Here is a 27,164-nt window from a genome sequence, read left to right on the forward strand (position 1 = left end):
GCAAGTTGAGAAAAGCAGAGAAAATCTACAAACTTTTCCAGTCTTGTCAATGTGGCAGAAAACGACTTGCCATCAAAGCTGGCCTCTCTTCTCCAAAGTCCTCTCAACAATCTGCAATTGGTACCTGGTGACGGCATCGACAGCCTGTACAAACATGCCTCCAACAGATGGACAACTTAGGTCAAAAATTCATGTTGATTTTTTTTCTTGAACAGTCCACTCCAAAACTAACTTAATTTTAAAGAAAATTGTTTAGCAAGTTCTAGTAATTTCAATCCTTTTCAATCATTTCTTCTTCACTTTTTCATGTCAGAATATGCCCCAAATGTTGTCAAGATTGAGTTACAATTAACCAAACATAGTATAATCCATTCTAGCCTTGCAATATCTTAAGCACAGGATACCTCTTTTAATGGGATTTGTTAAAGCAAATGGTACATGGCAAAGATTTGAAACAGTATTAGTTAAACTTATCCATCCTCTTACCCCATTTTTCTCTCCAAGGCACTAACTCATGCTAGGTGTTCTAACGTACCACCAGCATTTTAGCCCTTCTTCACTGTGTGAGCCCAGGAAGTAGATCAGCAGGCTAAATGTCCATATAAGCATTCCACAATGCTTAAACCTTTTCTTATTGAATTCTGATACCTGGCCTTTCAACAGCAAGAATTGGAGTTGGGGGTGAGAATGCAGTGGTCTAACAGAACTTTTCCACCTGTAACCTAGGTGCGCTGGAAATAACAACAATCCATCAAAACCTCCAACTGAACACACTTAGCTAAGATCAAATATAGATTATCATGACCTGAGTGGCCAGAGAGCCTGTTACTTAAGACCATCTTTTGCACAAATTAGCACAAATGTGAAATATGACCAATTCAATCACTGGGATTTCTAATGTAGAAAATGGTAACTATCTAAAAGAAATCTATGCCAGGATTTATCAATAAATATGAAAGAACAATTTATTTATTGTAACAAACTTATCCATAACAAGTGTCAAAAATGGACAATTAATTACTAATATGCAAATTTAAACCATTACTAATTTAAATCCAAACGCATACACATTCAATCACAAATAGAATTAGAATTAGCTTTAGTGTCACACGTACTCACATGATTACAGTGAAAAGTTTACAAGTCGCCACTTACAGTGCCATCTGAGATACAAAGCTACCTAGGTACAGATTCTTAAGCACAAATTCTTAGAGAAAGGAATTAGAAAGGTAAAGACATAAAAAGTCCGGCAACAAATTAGAAAAAAAGAAAAATAAGCACTCAGTGCTTCCAACCCAGACCGTGGCAGGCTTCATCTCAAAGCTGGGAGTCCGAGTCTGGAAGCCAAGACTCTGAGACCACGCTGAGGCTCGGACCCAGGTACACCTGAGGCTGGGAGTTTGAGTCCACGCTGACGCCAGGAGTTCGAGTCCACGCTTAGGCAGAAAGTTTGTGTTCACGCTGAGGCCCGGAGTTCGAGTCCACGCTGAGGCCGGGAGTTTGAGTCCACACTGAGGCGGGGAGTTTGTGTCCACGCTGAGGCCGGAAGTTAGAGTCCACACTGAGGTCGGGAGTTCGAGTCTGCACTGAGGCCGGGAGTTCAAGTCCACACTGAGGCCGGGTGTTCGAGTCCACGCTGAGGCCAGGAGTCTGGGTCCACGCTGAGGCCAGGTGTTCGAGTCCACACTGAGGCCGGGAGTTTGAGTCCACGCTGAGGCCGGGAGTTAGAGACCACGCTGAGGCCGGGTGTTTGAGTCCACACTGAGGCCGGGAGTTAGAGTCCACACTGAGGCCGGGATTTAGAGTCCACACTGAGGCCGGGAGTTAGAGTCCACACTGAGGTTGGGTGTTTGAATCCACACTGAGGCTGGGTGTTTGAGTCCACACTAAGGCCGGGAGTTTGAATCCACATTGAGGCCAGGAGTCAAGTCCATGCTGAGGCCAGGGTTTTGAGTCTGGGAGTTCAAATCCATACTAGCCAGCATGTTGAGTCCATGCTGAGGCCGGCATGTTGAGTCCATGCTGAGGCCGGGAGTTCAAATCCACATTGAGGCTGAGAGTCTGCACTGGCTTTCCCCATGGACATTGCCGATTTCATCCAGGGATGGAAGGTAAAAGGAAAAAGAAAAAAAGTTGCAAAGAGAGGGAGAGAAAAACAAAAAGATTCAGATGGAGTGGATGGACTCTGGCTTGGGAGTCCTACTCCACAGCCGTTAGGGATGTATCAAGTAGAATAGATCAACCAGACAGACAAGATAGTTTTACAGGAATATTGTGGGTGGGAAACAGAGGTAAAATGAACAAAGTCTGTGGACCAACAGTCCAAACAATAAGGGTGAATGAGGTGACTTACTCTCATTTATTTTAGATTTTACAGGTGATGGTATTGCATCATTCTTGACAATGGTGAGTCTCAATTTGGTAGCCAGTCAGTTGGACCTGAATCCTGAGTTGAGTTAGAAGTTACCCTTTGCAAAGCCTTTAAGTATTATGGCATTTCAACTCTCCAGGATGAGAATGAGAGAGAGGGAGCATGAACAAGACAGAGGGAGAGAGAGAGAGAGAGAAAGAGAGAGTGAGACAGAGAGAGAGAGAGAGAGATGTACCTTGATTATAGGCTTTTGGAGGTCTAGGGCCCACTGCTGGTTTCTTTTAGTTCTATGATAAAGCTGCTACTTAAAACCAATCTCTGAGATGTTGCTGAGCAGTTTTCTTTTTTCAACTCAAAGGTACCACATGCCAGTTTATCTCACAAAGTAACAAAAACAGCTTTGGAAAATGTTACACACATGCGTGTAACCGATGAGTGAACATCACAGTTCCACTTTTGCTTTGAGTGATAAAATTAATTGGTTCTTTCCATGTAACAAACAGTCCAAATCTCCATTTTCTAATTAATATTTCAAATAAAATATATGTAGTCCTTACCCAATGCTTTTTACTGTATATTATTCAATAGCATGCTAGTTAATGCATTTTTCTAACTGTGATAGACGAATAAGACAGCATATAGCATCATCATAAGAAGATTCAATGATCTTGCTCTTTTTTGTAGCTTCACAGCAAGATGAAGCCATCATAAGATATTTCGTAAATAATGATACCTCAGTGGACTCTGTAGGTATTCTGTAGCAATGTAACAAGATCAAGATTTATACATGGAGGAAGTGAGTGAAAAATCAAAATAGAAAAATCTCTGCCATTACCAAAAAGTTATGGGCAGTTTGCAGATCATAATAAAGCAGAAATGTGAAGAATTAACACCAAAGTTTTATAAAATATCACTTTTAGAAAGTAGGGATTCCATGATTCTATGGATAACACTGGTTTAAGAAGACAGTTTGCCACCAACTTCCCCAGAGCAAGGATAATAAACCAAGGCCTAGCTTTTGATGTCCATATCCCATAACTGGAGAAATAAAGTTTGCCATATATCCTGTTCATTGACAGAAGTATGTGGTGATTAAAAAAAAAACATTTGCTGCATGCCTTGAGAACAGTTTGCAGCTTACACACTTTGCTTGTTGCTTCAAAATAGAGTGAAACCACAAATCCTTAGAGACACTCTTAAATTGTAAGAAGTTAGCGAAATGCCACAACAGGTACAATGATTCGAACGGGAGAAAATATCTGATGCGTTCTGTTTTTCTCTGGCAATTGAAGAGGTGGAAAATGGTACATCAATAACAACTACAACCTCATCAGCAATACCTCAGTGACAAAATGAAATCAGAGATGCCCAGAAATCTGATGAAGGATGTGCTCATGCCAGAGGGTACTGCCTCAAAGCATGGCCAGTTTACATGCCACACAATCCCACTTTCAGATAGTACTGTGAACAGAGAGGATACCTCAGTAAAGTGAATGATTTACTCAATTACTGTGAGAAATTATTCCAAGAATCCCCAGACTCTATATTGCAACAATTATACATTTGAACAGCAAAGAATGTTAAAGCAGGGCAAGATTGTTGTCTGGTGGCTCGGTCTCTCAAAACCATTGGAAAAGAGGAAATAAAAATTACTTGTGATAGTCATCATCAGGAAAGAACAGAACTGTTGATTTCATGTTGCTTTCCATCAGAACCATGGGAATGTCTTGGGGATAGACCTCTTCAGATGGAAAAATGTTCTTAATTGTAGTAGATCACTATTCCAGATGGATAGAAGTTAAGTATCTGCAGGGTCACACTTCTGAAACAGTCATTATATCACTGAAAGAGGTATTCCAACATGTTGAATCCGAGACCTTGTAATCTCAATGGACTACAGCTTGTCCATGAGTATTTTAAAGAGTTCATATCATCGTAAAGTTCAACATATTTACTGATCACCAAGATAGCCTCAAGCCAATGATGAAGCTCAAAGATGCCAGAGTACAGCGAGAGTATTACTGAAAAATGATGACATTCAACTTGAGCCACTGTTCATCTCCAGTCTAAAATAGCTTACCTCCATGTGATCTCCTCATGGGAAGAAGATTGACAACTCATGTCCCTACTCTCCCACATACATTCATGATATATCTACAATATGATGACTTATTAAAAGTGAGCAAGAATGAGGATGAGTTCAATTTCAGTCAGATTTAGAACTATGACAAACATCACAAAGCTTGCAGCTGGAAATGTGTTGCTGGAAAAGCGCAGCAGGTCAGGCAGCATCCAGGGAACAGGAGAATCGACGTTTCGGGCATAAGCCCTTCTTCAGCCACATTCTCAAACAGACTCGCTACCACAAAGCTTGCAACCTAGCAGGTCTTCAACTAAGAGTGCCAGTTTGGATTCGAGCTCATTAAGGACAAATGGAAGAACAGACATCACATATTCAGATCTACCTCATTCAATCTAAAAATGGCACAGTAAGAAACAACACATGCGAACTCGCTTTTACATAGAAGCAACCTTCCACACAATTGAAGCAACCATCATAAGTCAACAGACTGGAAATGCTGAATTCATTGACAGATCCAGTTGACAGTCTAATTGCTGAACCAGAGTCATCTATCAATTCTCCTACTACCCAGCAGAGAAGAAACTGAGAATATACTTAGGTAGACCAGAGCAACAATCACAAATTAAAGCAAGAGACATGGAGGCAGATATAATATAATGGAAAATGTAATTTAAGGGGTTACGTCTGTCTGTGATTCACCAATGAGGCAATACACATCATCATAGGAAATGGTCTGGCTCTGCCATATGTTGTCTTGTAAGCAACTACACAAAAGATAAGATTGCTTCTTTCAAAGTATTTTAATATGGAACTATATTCTCCAGATTCATTTCTAAATCTTAAATGCTGCTTTTCAGATTTGGTAAAATTGACAATGTTTGACTTATGATGGGTCCTGGAATCACCATTTGTGAATGAACTGCTCCATGATACTGACCAAGGGAGATAGTCTGAACATGGTAGCCTAATGAGAGGGGATTAATAATGAAAACAAACTTTGAAAAATAAACTGTTACATGGAGAACAGAGAAACAGATTGAGAGTTTAAAAGAAACACTTTATTTCCGTATCTCAGAAAATAGACTTTACATACAAATCTAATTATCAGAATAAACAATAACTATCACAAGGAGTGTCCATTCTTTATTGACAAGGTTAGTCTACCCTCTTCAACACAATATATGAAGCAAAACAGAAAAATCTTAAAAAAGCTGCATCATTGTTGTTAGGTGAAAGGTTCTTCCCCCTCTTCAGGTGACAGCATGACCTCAGCACAGTCAGTCAACATCACCTAGAGGAGCAAGCCAGTTGAGGACCACTATAGAGGCAGTTGGCATCACTGAGAGAAATAGGCGAGAAAAGGACCCTGTGACAGGTAGTCAGAGGCAGATTTATTGAAACTGATTGGAATTGATTCCTGCACTATTATATAGGAAGGAACTAGCTGTTTCATGAGTATCTCATGAGTTGTTAAAGTCTTTCTATTCTTAAATCTTAACATAGTGTACAAATTGTTCGTAAGGTTAATAAAAACATATAAAAGGCAAAATAAATAATGCCTTTCTATAATTCTCTAGAGTCAGAGAAGTTTCCATTGGACTGGAAAGGAGCAAATATACTCTGTTCAAAAAGGAGGATGGCAGAAAACAGGAAACTATAGGCCAATTAACTTGAGACTGTCTTGGGAAGGGACCAGAAGTTTATGTAAAATAATTATAGTTGGGCACTTAGAAAAACTCTTAGTTGGGAAGAATCAGCTTGGTTTCATTGAAGAGAAATCATGTTATTTGAAGGAGTAATTTGACTGTGGATAAAGGAGAGCCTGGAGGGGTACAATACTTGGATTTTCAGAAGGTATTTGATAAGATGTTACATCAATGGTTATTGTGGAAATGAAAAGCTCATGATGTATGGAGTAACATACTGGCAAAGATAGAAGATTGGCTGGCTGACTGGCTGGCACAAACCAGAGAGAATGCACATCTTCAGCAGCGTTCCCTCTAATTGTTTTGCCGGCTGCATGGACCTCTGAGAATTGTACGTGGCAGTAACTTCTGGAATCGGAAGTCAATGCTGTGATTGGCATGCTGATGTTGATCACCGTGTGTGGAAACTTGTGGCTGAGAGGGAACAAAAACTGAAATTGCTGGAAAAGCTCAGCAGGTCTGGCAGCATCTGTGAAGAGAAATCAAAGTTAACGTTTCAGGTCCAGTGACCCTTCCTCAGAACTGACCCAAAACACTAAATCTGATTTTTCTTCATAGATGCTGCCAGACCTGCTGAGCTTATCGAACTATTTCTGTTTTTGTTTCTGACTTACAGCATCCATAGTTCTTTCAGTTTTTATTCAGCTGAAAGGGAATGTTGGTCTTCAGTATTATTGGTGGAATATTGTCTGGGTCCAATAGCCATTGCAGTATCCAATACACTCAGCCATTTCTTAACATAAACGTGCAGTGAACCAAGTTGGCTGAAGATTGGCATCTGAGATGCTGGGGGCCTCCAGAGGAGACAGAGATGCATCGTCTGCTTGGCACTATTGGCTGAAGATTATTGCAAGTGCTTCAGTCTTATCTTTGCACTGATGTGCTGGGCTTTGTGATAGGTTTTACAACAATCTACAATTGCTTAACTGTCATCAGGAGAACTTAAATTCCAGATTTTTATTGGTTTTAAATTCCACTGTTTGTCATAGTAAGATTCAAAACTGAGTCCCCACAATATTACCTAGGACTCTGGATTATTGGTCTAATGACAATACTACGACCAATGCCATCATCTGGCTCACAAAATGTTAGGATGCTGGGACAGTACATAATCAAAAAGGCTAATGTGATGTTATCCTCTATCTAGAGAGGAACTTAACATAAAAGTAAGGATATTATCTTCAGTTGCGCAGGCCATTCGTGAGATCACATTTCAAATATTACATTCAGTTTTGGTTTTCTTTTTAAGGAAGAATGTAAATGCATTGGAAACAGTTCAGAGTCTGATACCTGGAATGAATAGATTGTGTTATGAAGATAGGTTAGACAGAGTGGGCTTGTTCACACAGGAGATTAGAATAATGAGGGGTGATTTAAATTGCAAAAGATTCTGCAAAGTGTTGGCAATACAAGGATATTTCTGTTTGTGAGCCAGTCCAAACAGTGGTGCACTGTGTAATAAAGTAGAAGTGGCCTTTTGAGGAGAAGGATGAGGAGAATTCTTTTCTCTGAGAGTTGTGAGACATTGGAACACACAGCCTCAGAAAGCTGAACCGGGAATGGGGAGGATGAGAACAGGAAGCCAGGAAGGGTTTGTAGTCTGGGAGTGGGCGGCCAAAGGCCAGGACTGGAAGCCAAACACCATTTTGTCAAAGTCTAGAGAATTTTGCCAATACTCGGAGGTAGAGTGGAGAGTTGTTATTTAACTAATTATTTATAAGAACACTAATTATTTATATGAGTGTCCACAATTCTTCTGAGGACGGCTCTCAATTTTAGTTTCCCTCCCCCGAGACATAATCATCTCAGCTGAGGTCTTTTCACTCTGTCCCTAATTCTTCCTTACCCTCAGAACAATCCTTCCCTGGCATCTAGTCTCTTACTCTCAGAACTGATCCTTTCCTATGACCTAATCTCTTATTTATGGAACCAATCCTTCCATGAGACACACTCTCTCTTCAAAGCCCCAACAGTCCATCCTGAAGAACCAATATCCTCGAACCAGTCGACAATCTCCTTCACAATCCCAGAACCAACCCTTTCATAATTTCTCCTCTCTTCATCCCAGTATGTTGTTATATGAAGAATACTGTGGCAGTAAAAGCTGTCTGATCTAGCTTTGGTTTTGCCTACTGGTCTCATGTTGTAGAGGTCTGATAAGCAACATCAACAGCTCCTGAATTTCTCAATTCCTATGCAGAGAACTAAATCTATGTGGCCAGGCAAACTAGGATTCCTCAAATTTACTTGTATGTGCCTCTATCTTCTTGTTCTGTTTTCTTCTTATTTGAGGATAGATTTATTCCCACTCTATCAATTTCTGTCATTGTTATAAGCATGAAAATGTGTTGCTGGAAAAGCGCAGCAGGTCAGGCAGCATCCAAGGAACAGGAGAATTGACGTTTCGGGAATAAGCCCTTCTTCAGGAATGTTGATACTCCTGTTCCCTGGATGCTGCCTGACCTGCTGCGCTTTTCCAGCAACACATTTTCAGCTCTGATCTCCAGCATCTGCAGCCCTCACTTTCCCTCATTGTTATAAGCATCTCAATCAAACCAGCTAAGCACTTCTTCAGATCATTTCTAACCAGAATATGTTGTATTTTTTTAAAATATAGATGATAGCTGTCCATCTCACTATCACAGGATAATTGGGGTCTGATTATGTTACAGATGCTTTATTCAAGTCTCAGTGACTCTGGTAATGTGTAACAAAAGGTTTGATAATTTCATATTTAATTGAAGTAATCTCTCTGATTTCTCTCCTTTATGCTGAAAGTTCCAGTTATATGCTTTTACATCTGTTTAATTATGCTGTACTCATTGCTCTTAAATGGTATTTTTCAGTCAGAATTTCAGCAGCCAGTGATGGCAAGATATTGATTGGGCAGCATATGACAATCAAGCCCCATTATACTTATTCAAATGCCTAAAATAGTGTAATTCCGGAGGATTCTATGGACAATTACAGAAGGGAACTCTGACCTATTTGCCCCATCCTTTCAGCTTGAAATAGAATTCAGTTGCCATTGCTCTTGCCTATTCTATGGAGGTGGCCTTCCATCTCGTATGATTATGGTGTTGTGGTGGTCAATACTGTGTTAAGCATTGGCTTGTGTGGTTCAGTAGTCGCTGCTATAGAAGGTGACAAGAAAGTGCATGATTTGCTGGCCTCTATCTTCCCTGGGCTCTCTCTTTTGTCAGTGGAGTTTTCATTTTGGCTTACTACTTCCAATGCCTCTTCAAACAGTTATCCTCCAAAGGTCAAGGCTATCTGACTATCTCCTACTTGTCATTTTCAATGTCCCTCATCTTCATATCTCACTTATGGGCGTCCTTGTAGTGAAGGGATGAATGCCCAGGAGGTTGTCGCCCAGTGGCCAATAGGCCATACAGAAAAACTTGGGATATACAACTTTCATTTATCCGATATGTATTATAATTTGTGATGTTTGTGGGTAGCATTTAACATATCATACCAAGGGTGATAATTACAAAATTATTGTCCATTTTGTAATGGATACTTATTTCTTCTCCTTTTTCCTTCAGAATCCTTAGTATTCTATTGATTTGTTGCATTTTGTCATCCTTCATCTTCATTCTCTCCTCCAATACTTTATTTTACTATTTCAACTCTCACTTTGCTGGTGAGCAATTCAAGAATGATTTTTTTCCTAATATTCTTCTCAGTAAACACCACTTGCCTAATTCTGCATATCCTCTAAAGCCTCACCATCCTTTCAGGGATAGCAACTCACATTCAATAAAGATATTTTTCCTGGTATGTTTGAAGAATACTTTACAGTCCTTTTAACATTCTTTGTAATTATCTTACCCTCACTCTTTGCTTTCCTTACCCTGCCTTCTCTCCTTATTTTTTGTACCTGTATTCTGGATTATTTTATTTATTTAGAGAATGTGCACTTCACTGGTTGAGTCAACATTTACTGCCCACCTGTCGCTGTTCTTGAGAAGGTGGTGGTGAGCTGCCTTCTTGAACCATACAGTCCATGTGGTATCAATAGATCTACAATGCCATCAGGGAGGGAGTTCTTTTTTTTTGACGCACCAACATTGAAGGAACAGTGATATATTTCCAAGTCAGGATGGTGAGTGGCTTGCAATAGGGTACTTGGTGATGGTAGTGTTCTCATCTAATTGCAGCCCTTGTCCTTCTAAATGGTAGAAGGTGTGGGTTCAGAAGGAGCCTTGGTGAATTTCTGAAGTGCATCTTATAAATGGTACACACTGCTGACTGCATCAGCAGTGGATGGAGTTAATGCTTGAGGGTGTGGTGCAATTAAGCAGGCTGCTTTGTCCAGATTGCTGTCAGCTTCTTGAGTGTTGTTGGAACTGCACTCATTCAGGCAAATGGGAAATATTCCATCACACTCTTGACTTGTATCTTGTAGATGGTGGACAGATTCTGTTGAGTCAGAATTGCTTGTTGCAGGACTTGGTAACCTATAAACTGTTCTTGTATTTATTTCGCATTTATATAGCTAGTCTTAGTCAGTTTCTGGTCAATGGTAGCCCTCAGGATGTTGACAGTGTTGGATTCAGTGATGTTAGTGACATTGTGTATTCAGGGCTGATGGTTAGATTCTTTCTTGTTGGAGATGGCCATTGCCTGGCACTTGTGTAGCATGACTGTTACTTGCAACTTTTCAGCCCAAGCTTGGATATCATCCAGGTTTTGTTGTATTTACACATGGACTGCTTCAGTATCTGAGAAGTTACAAATGGCACTGGGTATTTGTGCAATCAGTAGCAAACATCCCCATTTCTGACCTAATGGAAAGATAATTGAAGCAGCTGAAAATGACACTGAGGAACTTCTGAGCTTCTGTGATGCAGTAGTAGAGACCTTCCCCCTGGACTAGGAGGCCTAGGTTCAAGTCCCACCTGCTCCAGAGGTGTATAATAAGATCTCTGAATAGGTTGATTAGAAAATATCTGCCGGAGGAACTCCTGCAGAACTGTCTTGGAACTGAGATAACTAACCTCCAACAATCACAACCATCTTCCTATGTGCTAGATTTGAATCTCGCAAGTGGAGTGTTTTCTCCCCAATTCCCATTGACTCTAATTTTGCTAGGACCTTTCATGCCACACTCAATCAAATGTGGTAATAATATTAAGAGAATAACTAATAATGCTTTATTGACAGTTTAAAACCTATTTATCTATCTGCAATATTCTGAAATGTAGCTTCTTTAATGGTATACATTTATTTTGCAGTGGCATCCCACATTTTTCTCAGTTACTTGATCTTTAATCACAATGTCTTTATCCCTGTAGGCATGCAAACAAACCGTTTCAGAAAGGAATCTGATTAGCAACTAGTGACCAGAAATTTTACCTTCTCTGTTTACACCCATTTATATTTCCAGCTTTGCCTTTTCTTTCCTATTTGCTCCTTTCTAGCTATGAAATGACTGAAACCTTACTCAGAATCAAGAAATGTGGATAGCCCACTAGATAGGTGGAGGGACAGGTAGTATTGAGGAGGTGGGGAGGCTGCAAAAGACACTGTAGGAGGGTGGGCAAAGAAGTGACAGATGGAATACAATGTGGGAAAGTGTGAGTTCATCTAGTAGGAAGAATAGAGGCATAGACTATTTTCTAAATGGGGAGAAAATTCAGAAACCTGAAATGCAAAGGGACTTGGAGTCCTAATCCAGGATTCTCTTAAGATAAACTTGCAGGTTGAGTCAGTAGTTACGAAGGCCAATGCAATGTTCACATTTATTTTGAGAGGACTAGCATATAAAAACAGCGTTGTATTTCCAAGGCTTTATAAGGCTTTAGTCAGACCACATTTAGAGTACTGTGAGCAATTCTGGGCCCCATACCTCAGGAAGGATGTACTGGCCCTGGAGCGGGTCCAGAGGTGGTTCACAAGAATGGTCCCAGGAATGAAAGTCTAAACATATGAGGAACATTTAAGGACTCTGGGTCTATACTCAATGGAATTTGGAAGGATGAAGGGAGATCTAATTGAAACGTACAGACTACTGAATGGTCTGGACAGAGTGGATGTTGGGAAGATGTTTCCATTAGCAGGACAGATTAGCATCTGAGGGCACAGATTTAAAATAAAGGGAAGACCCTTTAGAACAGAGATGTGAAGAAATTTCTTCAGCCAGACAGTGGTGAATCTTTGGAATTTATTGCCACAGAAGGTTGTCGAAGCCAGGTCATTGAGTATATTTAAGACAGAGACAGATAGGTTCTTGATAGTCAAGAGGATGAAAGGTTACGGGGAGAAGGTAGGAGAATGGGATTGAGAAAGTTATCAGCCATGATTGAATGGCAGAGCAAACTCAATGGGCCAAATAGCCTAACTTCTGCTTCTATGTCTTATGGTCTTATAGATGAAGAGTTGACGTATGGGTGTTATTCAGCTTGGTTTGTTATGTAGGAACCAGTATTTGGGACAGAATATGTAATTGAAATAATCAAGTGTTTAGTTGTGCACAACCACAATGAGAATGACATGTCTCCTACTCAATTCTAAGAAACAACTTCTTTCTCTTCATATCTTGTTTCACCTCCTTATTGTTTATATTATGAGGAAAATTGCTCCTTTGAACTCCCCTATATTACAAAAGTGTATAAAAAAACAAATACTTGCATCATAAATAATATTGCTTAATTGACTGCTTATGAACAAAGGTAGGGCTTTGATCTACAGCCTAACTTGTAACCGCTGATCTAGGAGGTAATGGTTCAAGACCCAACTTCTCCAGAGATATTATAACAGGTTGATTAGGAAAATCCGTAACTGCCATAAGTATACTTTTTCAGAGCGTAGATCCCTAAAGATTTTCTAAAGATTCCACATTTAGAAAATAGCAATATGTTGTCTTACTGATAAAGTTTGTAAATTCACAACTATACAAACTATAAGTTAGCATGTATCCTTGACATTTCAAACACTATATCTCAAAGTGTCAAAACTTTGCAAAGAAAAGCCCTTCTATCATGAACTCTCAAGGGCAAAACTGGCAGTATCTAATGTACAGATCCCATTCACCAACATTCAGCCTCGAACTGACCATAGGATGTATCTAATAATACTACCTCCGCCACGCCCAAGTAGTGATCAAGTGCAGCTTCACCGTACCAGCTAAACATTGCAACTATGTTCTGCCTCCTGACATCATAGGTGATGAACTACTTTACATACATGCTAGTATATTTACAATTTACATGGCCATTTGTTTTAATATACTTTTGGGTACAATTAACATTTTCTGGTTTAAATACGATTCTAAAACCTGATATATCTGGTTCTAGCATTGGCCATGGATAACAATATTAACATTACATGCCAGAATACTGAATTAATTGGTTCAGTGTCATGCATATGGACAATATAATGTATTCAAAATAAAATAAAAAGGACTAGATGCACTTTAAAGCAGGGAAGAAATCAGCAAGAAGCGCATAGGAAAACAAAAAAAAATTCAATACTCCTGAACAATGAATTGATTAAACAAAGATTGATACATTTTAATATCCAACAGGCTCAACCAAACTAAATAGCAAACTTCTCCCATCAAAAGGGGCATCACTTTGCATAAAAGACATGGTAAACGTTTTCTAATTTTGTTGCTGGAATAGACAATTGCATTCTTCAGCTCCTCCATATCCTCCAAAAAGCAATTATAATACAAATGGCTTTTTTAATTAACATTTTGGCACTTTTATCTATATATAAGTATAAAAATGTTAACAAGTTTTTAATGAAAAAGTGAAGAAACAGATATCCATAATTTTGGGGAACTCCAGTAAGAGTATTTGAAGGAGCAGTCAAGCCTTGTTTCTCTTACTCTCAATAAATCTCAAGCTGCTGATGCTAATTGACTTGTGTTTTACTTTAGTATTTATCCAACACAAAATAGTGCAACAGTGCTAAGAACAGCCCTTTCCAAACCTTCAGGCCCAAAAAATTCAAATAGGACAAATGGGCAAGAGGGAGGTATGTTCAGATGGAAACATACTTCATGAGGCTGCATGGGCTGTACTGCTAGGACTTACCAGCCATGCATGACCCAAGGCTTGTATACCCCAGATTTGCTGAGATGCAAAAATAAGTAACTATGTTGGGAGATCAGTGCTGTTAAAAATATTTCAATGTCTATTGGTGACTTCTGAAGTGGAACAGCATGAATGGAAATGTGTAAAAAGCATACATCAAGCAAAATTGGAAGCACAGCAAATTAAGAAGAGCTGTTTGTCTTTCTCTGTATGATTCTTTCTCGGTTTCTTTTTTTGGATAGTATGACATCATTTGCGATTCAATCACTTCTCTCCACTATGGTAGTACCTGCTCCTCACGGAGTAGCTGGAGCTTTTTGGCTTTGCTTTGTCGATAGTATTCCATGATCATCATAGCTGCGTAGATCTTGCCCACGGTAAGGTCAGTTGCTGTAGGCAGGAAGGTCAGAAGTCAAGAAGAGGATTTAGAAAACTGAAACAGAGAATTGTGGTTCAATTTCCAATCTCCCCTGGACCTCTCTTCTAAACATCCTGTAAATTTTCATTCATACTACTTTTGAATGCTCTGAAAATCTTAGGCACAATGAGAAAGATGAAAAAAATTGATGACTGATTTCACTCTCTCAACACATGCTTTTCACTGAGAGTTATCCACAGGAACCAGCTGTATAGCCAAAGTTTATAACCATCTGTTTCTGAAGCACTTCATTTATAAAAAGTAAAATAGAATTTGAAAATAGAAGAGGACAATATTATTTTTGTAGCTAATGAGCTATGAAGAGAAGCTAAGTTTGACAGTGAGTACTCTGACACCTAATGGTCAGTGAGGATTAAAGGATGGTGTCTGAACCCTGAATGAAAATAATGTTATAACAAATCTGGAATGATGATGATGAATGGAGTGCAGGAATCTTAAATAAACTTGCCACTGAGTTGCTAGCTTTGGTGTCAAATTTCAAATGTCAGAGGGCAGCTGATTCTGCTGTAGATAAGAATTTTATAAATGGCAAACGCTGGTTTTACAGTATAAATTAGCCACTAAGAAAGCAATTGAGCAAGTCCATACATCAAGAATGAGCAATAATACCAAAACCCATGTTTAGCTGTGGTGTTAGAGTTAACCGGGGGGAGGAGATGAAATTAGGGAATTCAGATTATCATGCTCTTTCCCAATAATGTCACTCACTTGGTTCACATGTAGTATTGACAGTGACATGACAGGAACCTGCCCTCCTGGTGGTATGCTATGAAAAGATATGAGATAGGTTAGGGATTTTCCTTGGAGCAGAGAGGTTGAAGAGGAACCTGACTGAAGTCTACAAATTATGAGAGCCATAAATAGGTTAGATTGGAAGGAATATTTCCCTTTAATGGAGGGTTCATTAATGAGGATGCATGGATTGAAGGTAAGGGGAGGGAGGTTTAGAGGGGATTTACGATCTTTTTTCACTCAGAGGATGGTGAATATCTGGAACTCACTGCCTAAAAAGGTGGCAAAGGTAGGAATGTCATAAAGTTTATGTAGTATTCGATGAGTACATGAAAACCCACAGGATACAAGGTAATGGCCAAGTGGTGGGAAATGGGATTAGAGTAGATAGTAGGCTTGATGATCAGTGTGGGCTTCATGAGCTGAAAAACCTCTTTCTATGTTATAATACTCTATGACTCAATGTGTAAAGAACTGATGACAAAGAAAATGAAAGTTATAATGAGATCTGCACTTACATTTGTGAGGCGTGACCAGTAGATCAATTGTCTTCTGTGAGAGGTTTGGCCAGATGGACATCATCTCTTTCCTCAATTCTCGGTCCATTTGGTGTTTATCAGCCCCTCCTAAGAGATAAAATTGGTAGAACATTTGGGATAAATTTTAAAAAGGCTGCAATTATTGCAAAAATGTCTTTATGGGCAACCACAATGGAACAAGGCTTGCTGTGCCACATGCAGATAGTACAGGTGGAAGGTTTCCCTGTATTATCTGGTAGTCTGCAACTAAGCAAAGCAGTCATGGTATACAACTGAATTTTGTTTTACTGCCTGAAAGTGAGATGGAAACAGGTTCAATAAAGACAGTCAAGAGGGAATTATATGGTTATTTAAATAGTAACAATAAGCAGAGCTACTGGGAAAAGACAGGAGAATACTTAGAGGTGCTGTACAGCTTCTGCACCCTACATCAGTTTTGTGATTCTGAGATGAGAATACAATAGTTGATAATGTGAAATTATGTGGCAGTAAACCTTCATTTAAATGTCGGGGTACATCCATCTTTCACCTTTTAAGTATTGTGAAATAATTATGCACAAGACTTATAAAAATCTTCACATTATTTTTGTTCGTGTATGGTGGTAGTAATTACACAATCAGCAGAGGCATGACAGTTAAATAAAACCCACACTATACCTTTTGCTATTTTGATATCCAAGGCTGTCCTAATAAGTGCCATAAGTGTGGAGTTGAAGTGCACGCTGTTGTCTTCAGCAACTGGTAAATCCATTCGCAGAAGCCTCTGTAGGGAATCAATCACAACGAACCTAGCCCAAAGCACTGTTTGCTGTTTGGCTGAGTTATCACAAATCACCTGTATGTTCCTTTCATTTTAATCTAAACATTGTCAAATAGTTCATTCCATTCATGTACAAATGTAAATACATAGGTCATCATTGCAATTTAACACGATGCACACAAATATTCCGTGGAACAACACACAATGCAATGGTCATTCCCAGTTCCACTTGAGGTACTAACATCCAGTTAACAAACACAAGAGATGCAGGTGCATGCAACATGCAAAAGTACCCCACAGGACAAGCAGTGCAGTCAAGTTGACACAGAAGCTTCCAAGGAAAAGACACTGGATTTCATTCACAGCTACACTATAATAGGCTATTGCTTAAAATCTGCTCTCTCAATGCAATGGAGCATTATTCAAGGATAAGTAACAGCAGCATTCAGAGGTTCTTGAGTGAATTAGGAAGGAACAAGTATAGTGCATTTAATGCAATTAAAGCTGGTGACAATGAAATGATTTCAACATTATTTTTCCGGGAAGTGCAATGCCAGTAATAGGGCTGAAAGAAAGCGAAAGATACAGTAATTGAGAGAGGAAGGTAGGCAAAGAAAGCATGAGATGGTTGGGTGGGGGTTGGGAAGGGGAATGAGACAGTGGGATAGCTGAAGCATGAGAGTGTTATTAGGAGAGCTGTCCATAAAACAAGTTGTGCTTATATAAGGAAGAATAGAACTCATTTAATCCATACATGTTTTCACTCCAGGGTTGTGAAGTCTTCTACTTTGTTGAGTTAGTGACATATTTCTATGGCTGTGTGCCTATGAACATGATGTTTGGACAGGAAACTATTGTTCCTCAGGTGGTCTCCAGATGTCTATCAGTAGTTGCACTAGGTCCTCAGGAGTGTGCCATTATTTCATTATTTGTAAAGGGTCTCAGCCAAGCTGATCTGGTTATTTGTGTTGTGAAGTGGAACATTCTGAAGGCACTCAAGTGCTGAACATGGTAGTGTTAACGTTTAGATCAGGACTACAATCCCAAACAGCATTTTGACTGTGAAGACCACTCTCAGGGATGACTGAACTCAGTACAATGCAGAGTGACAAAAAGGACACAACGTTCCATCAACAGGCAGCTCCTTATGTATATCAAGGATAGATCATTAGATTCTTCCTTGTTGAAGATGATCATTACCTGGTATTTGTGTGGTGTGAATTTTAGTAGCCAGTTATTAGTACAAATCTAGATATTTTCCAAGTTTTGCTGCATGTGGGTATGGCCTGCTTTAGTATCTTAGGAGTTGTGAACAGTACTGATCACTATACAATCATCAGTAAATATCCTCACTCCCTGACCTTATGATGGAGAGAATGTAATTGAGGAGGCAGCTGAAGGTTCTTGGGCCTGTGACGTTATACTGAAAACCTCAATGTTAGTTATGAATAAATGGGTGCACTTTAGAGTTAACCAGTCAGAACAAAAGATGCATATCTTTCACCATATAGAACCTCAAAGAATGCCTTGGAAGATTAGGGGGCATCAAGATTGTTACATTGCATCCTTCCCAACAGCACAGAATTTTCCAGACAAGTAGAAGTGCTTGGAAGGACAGGAAATGTCAGAAAAGATAAAAGGACATTAAAAAAAGCCCACGGATACAATAAGATAATCACAAAGGATAATGTAAACATGGGGAGGTAAGAGGTTAAAGCAGTGAACTTTAACTGCTCCTTTATCTTTTTCACTTCTAAAAAGATTTCCCAGACTCTGGTGGTGGCTGGGGTAAGGTGGAAGTTTGATCTGTATTTGATGACATTCTTTGTGTAAACCAGAATGACAAGGCCAGCTCCTTTCAATGGGGAATTAGCTTTTGGAGGTTTTACAAGCTAGTTGATTTATGAATGTCTAATGCTGGGTAATTTTTTTTGCTATCCTTAGTTTTCTCTCTCACTCTAGATTTTCTTCAGTTTTACAATCAGAGGTCTTTGTACGTATGTGGTATCAAAGCCAAGGCATTTGTGATCTGAATGGCAGAGATATATAAATGATGAAATATTTAACCAATTAATCGATGGAGGGGAACTGCTTTTCGGTAGGGAACTCAATGAGTTGTGGGAAGTGCTGATCGTAACATTACAATAAATATCATATGTCAATACTGAGTTTTATGTTTATTTGAGACTGGTGGAACAAACTGTGGAATCATTAGAGACTTAATTAATTGTTTGATATTATTCAACTATGGAAACTTTCAAAGTACTCTACTAACTGAACTGCTTATTTTTGTGGTCATGTACAAAATCAACACATAAGGTATGGTACACAGTGTAGTGGAAAGCTTAACAGTGAATGGGGAGGAAAAAGATTTAAACTTACACCACCCAGGGAAGATCAGGAAGGAAGGGACAGTTCTACTGGGGAAAGAAACAAGATCAGCCGCTACTGCTTATCAACAGACTTTTGAATTTGAACTATGGCCTTGAGAGGACAAAAGGTAGGAATGACCCCTGAGGGAGGGAGATTTAAACAGGGAATGCTGTGAGCCCAAGCTCTCTCACACTTCTTAAACTACAGTACATGAAGTGGGGTAAACCAGATCCGATGCATGGAGAAACAGGGAGATCATATAGTGAAGGGGACTATTTATCTAATTACCTAATTACAGAAAAGCAATAAAAATTGCTTATTTAAAATTTACAGTTAGAGCCATTGCCCCGCTCCTCTCAAATTCCTTTTTAATACCTTCCTCAAAAAAACTTTCTCAATATAGTCGGTTCAAATATTCCAAAGTACATATGTCAGCATCCTGACAGCCTGCGTCTGATGTCCACTTAATAAGTCCCATTCCTAATATCCTAAAGAATGTAAATCCACCTTGCAGCCTTTCAAAGGGAAATCTAAACAGCATAGATGATATGTCAGCAACAGTAAGGCAGCATGACTTATATCTAGGATTACCCAGTTGTAATACAAGTATTGACTGACATCCCTTACGTAATGTCTGGAATATCTAGGAGGAAGCAGTAAGAATTCAATCAAAAAATTTCTACTGCTCCACATGATGAGGAACATTATGTGAGTAGCAATCAAACCTTAGTTCCTGAACAGCCAGCTAAATATAAAATAGACTGGAACATTATCACAAACCAATTGTTGTTAGTTAGTGTCAAACTTCATGTCCGCATGGGATGGTCTAATGTTTTGGCAGTGTTGAAGTGGGTATCTGTAATAGCAAGAGACTCCCCACCCCAATCGGTGAATAAGCCTGACAGGATCAAAATCTGGCACCTAAGTGGTGATCAGGAGCTTTCTGGGCCAATCAGGTCCCGAGGCGAGATGTCCCACTCAAATTTAAGCTGCCGGCCAATCAATATTTGCACTGACAGATCTCTTCCCAAACAAATAATCTGGAGAGGAACTAGGGAAATTGAATTTTTGCAGACAATAAAGCAATCCTCAACATCAAGTGAAAAGCAGCCTGGCCTTGCAAGCCTGTCAGTCTAGACTTTAACCGTCACATCCATCTTGATCCCCAAGCATCATGCAATCTATGGATTGTCAGGCATGCCTTCGTCTTTCTTTCCCTTTTATTCTGTATAATAATTAGATAAACAAAAACTTATCACCATTACCTTTCCTGCACTGTTTAAAACTAAAGTTGTTAGAGGTGGTTATGATCAAGAATGCACTGCTTGAGAATTGGTGGAACATAGGGACATAACAACATAGGAATTAGGAGTGGGAGTAGGCAATTCAGCTCTTCGAGCTCACTCCACCATTTAACATGATTGTGGTTGAGTTTATCCTGGTCTCAACTCCAGTTTCCTGCCTGCTCCACGTAGCCTTTTATCCCACTTTTCATCAGAAACCTAAATAGTATTTTTCTTGAATTTGTTGATTGATTCTGCCTCCACTACACTCTGGGGTAGAGTTCCATAGATTCACAACCCTCTGAAAGAAGTATTTTCTCCTCATCTTAGTTCTGAACTTACTTCCTCTCACTCTATATCTATGACCTCTTGTTTGAGAGTGTCCCACAAGGGAGAATATCTGTTCAATGTTCACTTTATCAAACCCCTTTAGCATTTTATATACCTCAAAAAATTCCTCCCTCATTCTTCTGAACTCCAGTGGGTACAAGTCCAAGCTATTCAACCACTCCTTTTATGGCAGCCCTTTCATCCCTTGAATCAATCTGGTGAACTTCCTCCAAACTGCCTCCAATGTCACCACATCCTTCCTCAAGTTAAGAAGATCAAAACTGGACAAGGGTACTGGATAAAAATGTTCAAGGCTTCAGGAAACTGTGGAGTGCGGGTCTGGCTGAGTTAATCTTGCAGAGAGCTGACACAGACATGCACCAACTGATCTTCTGGGTGCTTCCATGTATCCAAAGTCCAAAGATGTACAGGTTAGATGGATTGGTCATGCTAAATTGCCCATAGTGTCCAGGGATGTGCAGACTGGGTGGATTAACCATGGGAAATTCAGGGTTACAGGGCTAGGGTAGGGGTTCGGTCGAGGTGGGATGCTCTTCAGAGGGTTAATGTGGACTAGATGGGCTGAATCATCTGCTTCCACACAGTAAGGTATTCTTTGATTTAAGATTCTGTACATAATTGTGTATTCTGACTGACAGAACATCAGGCATGCCATTTCAAGCTCATCACAGTGTAACTTAAGACTACTATCAATGTCTAGTTGTGAGCATATTGCTTGGGACCATAATCTCCAACATACTCCACTGCCCATCTTTCATAGTGTATTGTACATTACTATCTGTTCCTTGGTCTGTCACTCTATCCAACCCCTGTTTTCCCACAGAACATTCTTTCTGCAGTCCCACAGACTGAGACAGACCACTCCATCACTATCCATTTGAATCTCATTTCTAGTTTGTATCTTACCCTCAGTATCAAGACCATCTGTTTAAAGTCGCCAATAATATCTTTAATACTCTTAATCTCTCCATAGATTTTGATACAACGAAACCTCTATTCTCAGTCTCAAAATACTTCTCTTGTACTTGCATTATCACATTCATTTTTAGCTCCCCTTCAATTTCTGGTTTATATACTGCTGGTGACCAGATCCATTGCTCACCTTATCTGTATGTTCACTTATCCAGCTATACTTTTTTTTGCAACTGCGCTTTCTATCCAGCTGTTTCAAGAAGAAATTTGAGGATGTTCCACAACTTTCTCTGGATTAATAACAGCAAGATTAAATCTGCTCCATTAGAAACTGGTCACTGTTGCAAACTCAACCCTACCCACCCACCCTACTGCCAGTTGGTCCTGAGGCTAAACCCAAAAATAGATTAAAGCGGTACTGGAAAAGCACAGCAGGTCAGGCAGCATCGGAGGAGCAGGAAAATCGATGTTTCAGGCAAAAGCCCTTCATCAGGAATGAGGCCTCATTGCTGAAGAAGGACTTTTGCCCGAAATGTCGATTTTCCTGCTCCTCGGATGCTGCCTGCTCTGCTGTGCTTTTCCAGCACCACTCTAAACTTGACTCTAATCTCCAGCATCTGCAGTACCCACTTTTGCCTAAACCCAAAAATGCACATCCTCAATATCCCAAATTAGCCCAAACTGAGCTTTGCACTCCACCTGGTTTTACTGCCATATGTTATCTCCTGTGCAATTGCTCATGTCCCTCTCTACTTCACCTTCCCTGCTTAGGAAACTCTTCATTCTGAACTTCTCCAAAGAAAGACATTATTCATTCTGGATTATTAGAACAACCCTCTGTAAAAATACACTTGGCCTGGGTTTTGTTATGATACCCTCATTCAAAGAGCTGTTTATAAATAAGTAAGATGCAATTCATATTGTAATTAAGTCAGTCATATTAGAAAGTCAGCAAATATATCCTTTGAGAAGTCTATTCTTCTAAGATTCATGGATATTCAATTTAAATTTATTTAGGTTCTCCTTTTAGAAAGCTGAACTGTATTAACTCAAATACTATGACCCTATACTTCTGAGTAGGGGTAGGCTCAGGGTGACATTTTGTGAATCATAGGATTAATTTGTTCAAGAAAAGTGCAGGGTATTGACATTGTCACCTCATCATCAATTGCAGCACTGAGTTAGTTCACTGACATGACTTGTAGAAATGTGCTCAGCTTTCAAACTTGTGACAAAATCAATGCCCAGTATTCTTGGTGTTGAGTGCTGAAATCATTAGTGGCAGTGGTTAGCCGGGGAATGAAGGATCCATAGGAATGGAAGGTAAAGCTATAGGATAGTATTTGCCTTTGTCAATGCTCTTTCCATTGACATATGAATCCAAGTTGAAAACATTCAATGGTCTTCATATCTTCACCAACAAAAAAAGAAGTAGCTGTGGATTCCAACTCTGGTGATGTCCCAAAGCAGAGCAGGCCAGAGGCCTAGAAAACATGGAGCAAGACGGGAGTGCCATGTGTGACAGGATCTGGGGCTGCAAGCAGCTATAATGACTATTAATACCACAAATGAAGCATCTGTATCTTATTTTACTTGGTTTGTAGGAAAATATATAGATTTTAAATTGTAATATTGATTTTCACATCCATTCTTTGTTGTCTGTTAACTGAGCATGTATGTCACCTTGAGGTGAGAATTGGGCAAAAAATGTTGAAACAGGGGCAAGAATAGGAAAACAGAAAAGAGAGATTATCCATGGGCTGGAAAGAAAGGTTATGCATAGGCTGGAAAAAGGAAGTTGCATGTAAACTGGATTATATGGAGGGGAGGGGGGGAGGGGGGGGGGGGCGGTGGAACCATGCCTCAGATGGGTGCACTGATCTGCCAACATTTCAACTTTTAACAAGGATTTCTGTTCTTCTCTGTGGGAAACACCCTGCCACAACCAAGCATGGGACAGAATAGTTCCCAACATCACAACATAGATACTTTATTGTTTTGCAAGTAAAATATAATTGAAGTCAATCGTAGCACTAAATATGATACAACATAATATTTTTCTGGGAAGCCTCATTTAAAACCACAAAACAAATTTGGTGAAGACAGTGCAGTTCAATGTTGGATTATCTCAAGGGCCCACATTTTGCTCACTTTCTGGTGATTTTCCATTAATGTTGGCACATCTTTACATTGCAGCATGCATAATAGTGAGGGAAGAGAAAGAGGAAGAGAGAATAAACACAAATGATTAACCAGGTGTATTATGTAGGAATAAGGGACCAATACAGGTTAGAACTGCATTGACAGGAAAAAAATAGGTAAAAGGTGGAAAAGTTAGTAACAGTTAAACGGTCAGAGGTGAATGTAAAAATCAGAACTATTTAATGCTTGAAAATTCTATTCTTCAACCTGAATACCTGAAGAGAAATTGAATTTGCCGTTTCTGAAACACAGAATAATCATGCAACCCACAGGAAGGGGAGTGTGCTTGTTGTAAAACAACTTTTCTACATTGAAATTTTAAAAAAAATTTATTGAAGTCAATCAAAATACCATGTTTGATCTGATTCCGGTTTCACTATGCTAAAGAGGGCTGGATTTAAATTCTGTTTTGCATTCAAAATACAAAAACATCAGCAGTAAGGTGGGTGATAGTTTGATGATGCATTTCTGTCCAACACTCAGACCTCACAGCTTCTCAGGATCTCACTTCTCCTAACTCTCTCCAGGAGGGTTCCTCAGGCCATCAGTTGTGGAAACTCTCCAAATGCATGTAAGGCTTCTCTCATCACTAGTGAGATTTGATCACATTCTAAATGAAGATTCACTGTTGGGGAAATTTGCCATGCACACTAATCAGAAGAATTTAAGTACCTGTGCTTTTTGTTGTGATTCTATATGAAGCAAAAACAGAGTAATCTGTTTCAGGGAATTTTGATTGGTAACTTGAATATCAACTAGCTGAAAAGGACAATGTTCACGTTCCGTAAAGACCCAACAAGTAAATGCACAAGCTGTTATAATAATGAATCGCAAAGACCAGCAAGGTCTCAGGTTCTAGCTATAGTTTCTCAGACAGGATGGTGGTTAAATTCAGTATCCTTGATCTCCATTCAATGATGAGTGTTGAACTATACATGTGTGAATATCAGCTGATGACAGGGTCAGATGGCAATGGAATCTCTCACCACCTCATGAGTCAAATAGCTTGGCAATGTTTATTATTTAGCTTTACCTACAAAAATTACAAACCATTGGAGTGATAAGAGTTATTGTATTTGTGAAACCCATATTTAAGTATTAGTGCTGCAAAGAGAGATGAGAAATTTGAAGTAAGGGAATAAAGGACCTACATTCATTGTAATTAATTGCTGAAGTAGGATAAGTTGATTTTGAATAAAGCTAATTTGAGAGGTTACAGAATGGAATATCTTGTTGGGGGTGAGAAGTGGGGATTACACATTTTAGTTTCTTCCTTAGACGTAAATTCACTTCAAGGCCTATGTCTAAATTCATTTATTAGAATAGATGTGGATGGATGTGAATAAATTGAGGTCCAGTATGGACAAACAAATCTCAGACAAAGTGATACCTTCCTCCTTTTCTCTTCCATGCAAATCCACACACCAGGTAATCAAAAAGGAAGACTGGCAGATTTGCCATAGGAGCCTATGCATTGTTTGTTAGTTATCCTGATGCAGCAGTGAACATCTGAAGGGAATGGAAGATGCAAACTATGAATAAAATCAAGAAAAAGAATTCAAGAGGGTCTGGTCCAGTGAAGTGTAGTGAATCTTTTTCTGATAGCATTATCTGTAAATTCTAAAGGCAGATGAAGGGATTAAATGTAGCCTAATATCACAACTAAAAGCAAGTTGTTTGCTCAATTTTAAAAATCATTTGTTGGATCAAACACTGCAAGGAGGCAGAAAAATAAATTTGCCACAATGGTTTTCAATTAAGAGAAAGTAATTGATTTAAAATAAATCCTCCTAAATGAAAGTAATGTCTGCTTTTTAGATAAATATTTCATCCACTAATAGGTAGATCGTATTTATTGTCAACCCTCTCAGACTCCTCCCACTTCTTTTGGACTGCACGATCCCTGAACCTAACAGTTCAAAGGTCACAGATTTTCTCCAACACACTGAACACTAAGGACACATTTCTACCTTATAAGCAACTCGCGCAGGGCATTTCTTCCCCAGGCCTAAGGGCGGAGACATGTGTCTCAACATCTCATACATATCAGTGTAACTGATGCGGCCACTTTGTAGCAGAAATGAGGCAAAAAGATGTATCCAAGACGAACGAAAACAAAAATGGAAGGAAACAAACAAAACAAAAAAAATTACAAGGTTATTCTTTATGGGTCTGTCAATTGCAGAAATTCACCCAATATCTATGCAATGTTTAAATATTGCATAGAAATACAGAGAACATTTTCTTTCCTCTGCCTGTTTTGAGGAGATGCCAGTCTTTGTCAATGCAGTTTCTGTCCCTAAAGTAATGAATACTAGTATACCCAAGATGCCGAGTGGTATTGATTACGACAAGCAGCAATGGCTGAGGTTGAGGTTGATCAGTGCATTTCCATGCTATTTTCTCTAGGTGACTGCATTTTCCTGCACATTCTACTTCAAGAAATGCAAAAAAAGAGAAAGCACACTCATTCATTGATGCTTAGGTTGGTAGGTTAGTGGAAGTCAAACCTTGCAGGCCACCCTATGAGGACATTTCTTGCCTAAGCCCAGAGGGGGTGAGATAACACGCAATAAACTGTACATATCCTTATAATGAATTCGACCGCTGGAAAAAGAATACAATCAGTTAGTGAAAACAAGGCTTGAAGGTCAAAACACAGCAGAACTTCACAAATTAACATGTAGGAACTTAATTTAAAACTGTACAAAACACAGCATGTCAAAAGCACTCAGAATCTAATCAGCTGGTTTGTCATTGTTTAATGATCGTGTCAACACACATGTAAAATCCATCTTAAAAAGAGTTCTATCATTTCAGTTCATAGCCAGAATATAGATCAAGAATATAAACACTTATGCAATCCTGGTTTCCTCTGATGTCAAGGTATTTATTAAGAGGTTTTTCAATGAATGTTTGTTAGCAGTTAAGCAACCCTCAGGATTAAAGGGCGGGATTTTCAGAGTAAGTCCAATAATGGGACAGTTTCCAAGATTGAAGCCTACAGTTCTTTCAGCAATTGGGCAGCTTATTGGCTGTCAGCAGGATTTCTGATGGAGTTAGGAACCCTGGAGCTCCTGGCAAATTTAGTTAGTGCAAATTAAATTCCTCAATTGGCAGCAGGACGGTAAGGTCAAACTTGAGCCTTCCCACCTTAATTTGGACAAGGTTGGGAAAGTGACTGGGTACTAGTCTGTTACCACCCTACCTATGAAGTTTACTGGCTGTCTCCAGGCCCACCACCTCCAGGCTGGGAAGATCGTGCTCAAAGTTTTGACCCCATTTCTTGCTGGAAGAAAGTGAGGACTACAGATGCTGGAGATCAGAGCTGAAAATGTGTTACTGGAAAAGCACAGCAGGTCAGGCAG

At 39.4% G+C, this 27,164-nt stretch overlaps 1 protein-coding gene across 1 annotated transcript in view; it reads right to left on the reverse strand.

Annotated features, from left to right (window-relative positions):
• The window catches only part of LOC122552384 (voltage-dependent P/Q-type calcium channel subunit alpha-1A-like), a 603,273-nt gene that overhangs the window by 48,425 nt on the left and 527,684 nt on the right, over positions 1 to 27,164 (reverse strand). The window contains exons 42-45 of the mRNA XM_043695134.1: positions 25,767 to 25,863; positions 16,573 to 16,678; positions 15,895 to 16,002; positions 14,495 to 14,595 (exon numbers count right to left, since the gene is read on the reverse strand). Coding sequence (XP_043551069.1) covers positions 14,495 to 14,595; positions 15,895 to 16,002; positions 16,573 to 16,678; positions 25,767 to 25,863 — 412 coding nt within the window. The remainder of the gene's footprint in view (positions 1 to 14,494; positions 14,596 to 15,894; positions 16,003 to 16,572; positions 16,679 to 25,766; positions 25,864 to 27,164) is intronic.

The sequence above is a fragment of the Chiloscyllium plagiosum genome, chromosome 8 (assembly GCF_004010195.1).
Source record: "Chiloscyllium plagiosum isolate BGI_BamShark_2017 chromosome 8, ASM401019v2, whole genome shotgun sequence".
Lineage (NCBI taxonomy): Eukaryota > Metazoa > Chordata > Chondrichthyes > Orectolobiformes > Hemiscylliidae > Chiloscyllium > Chiloscyllium plagiosum.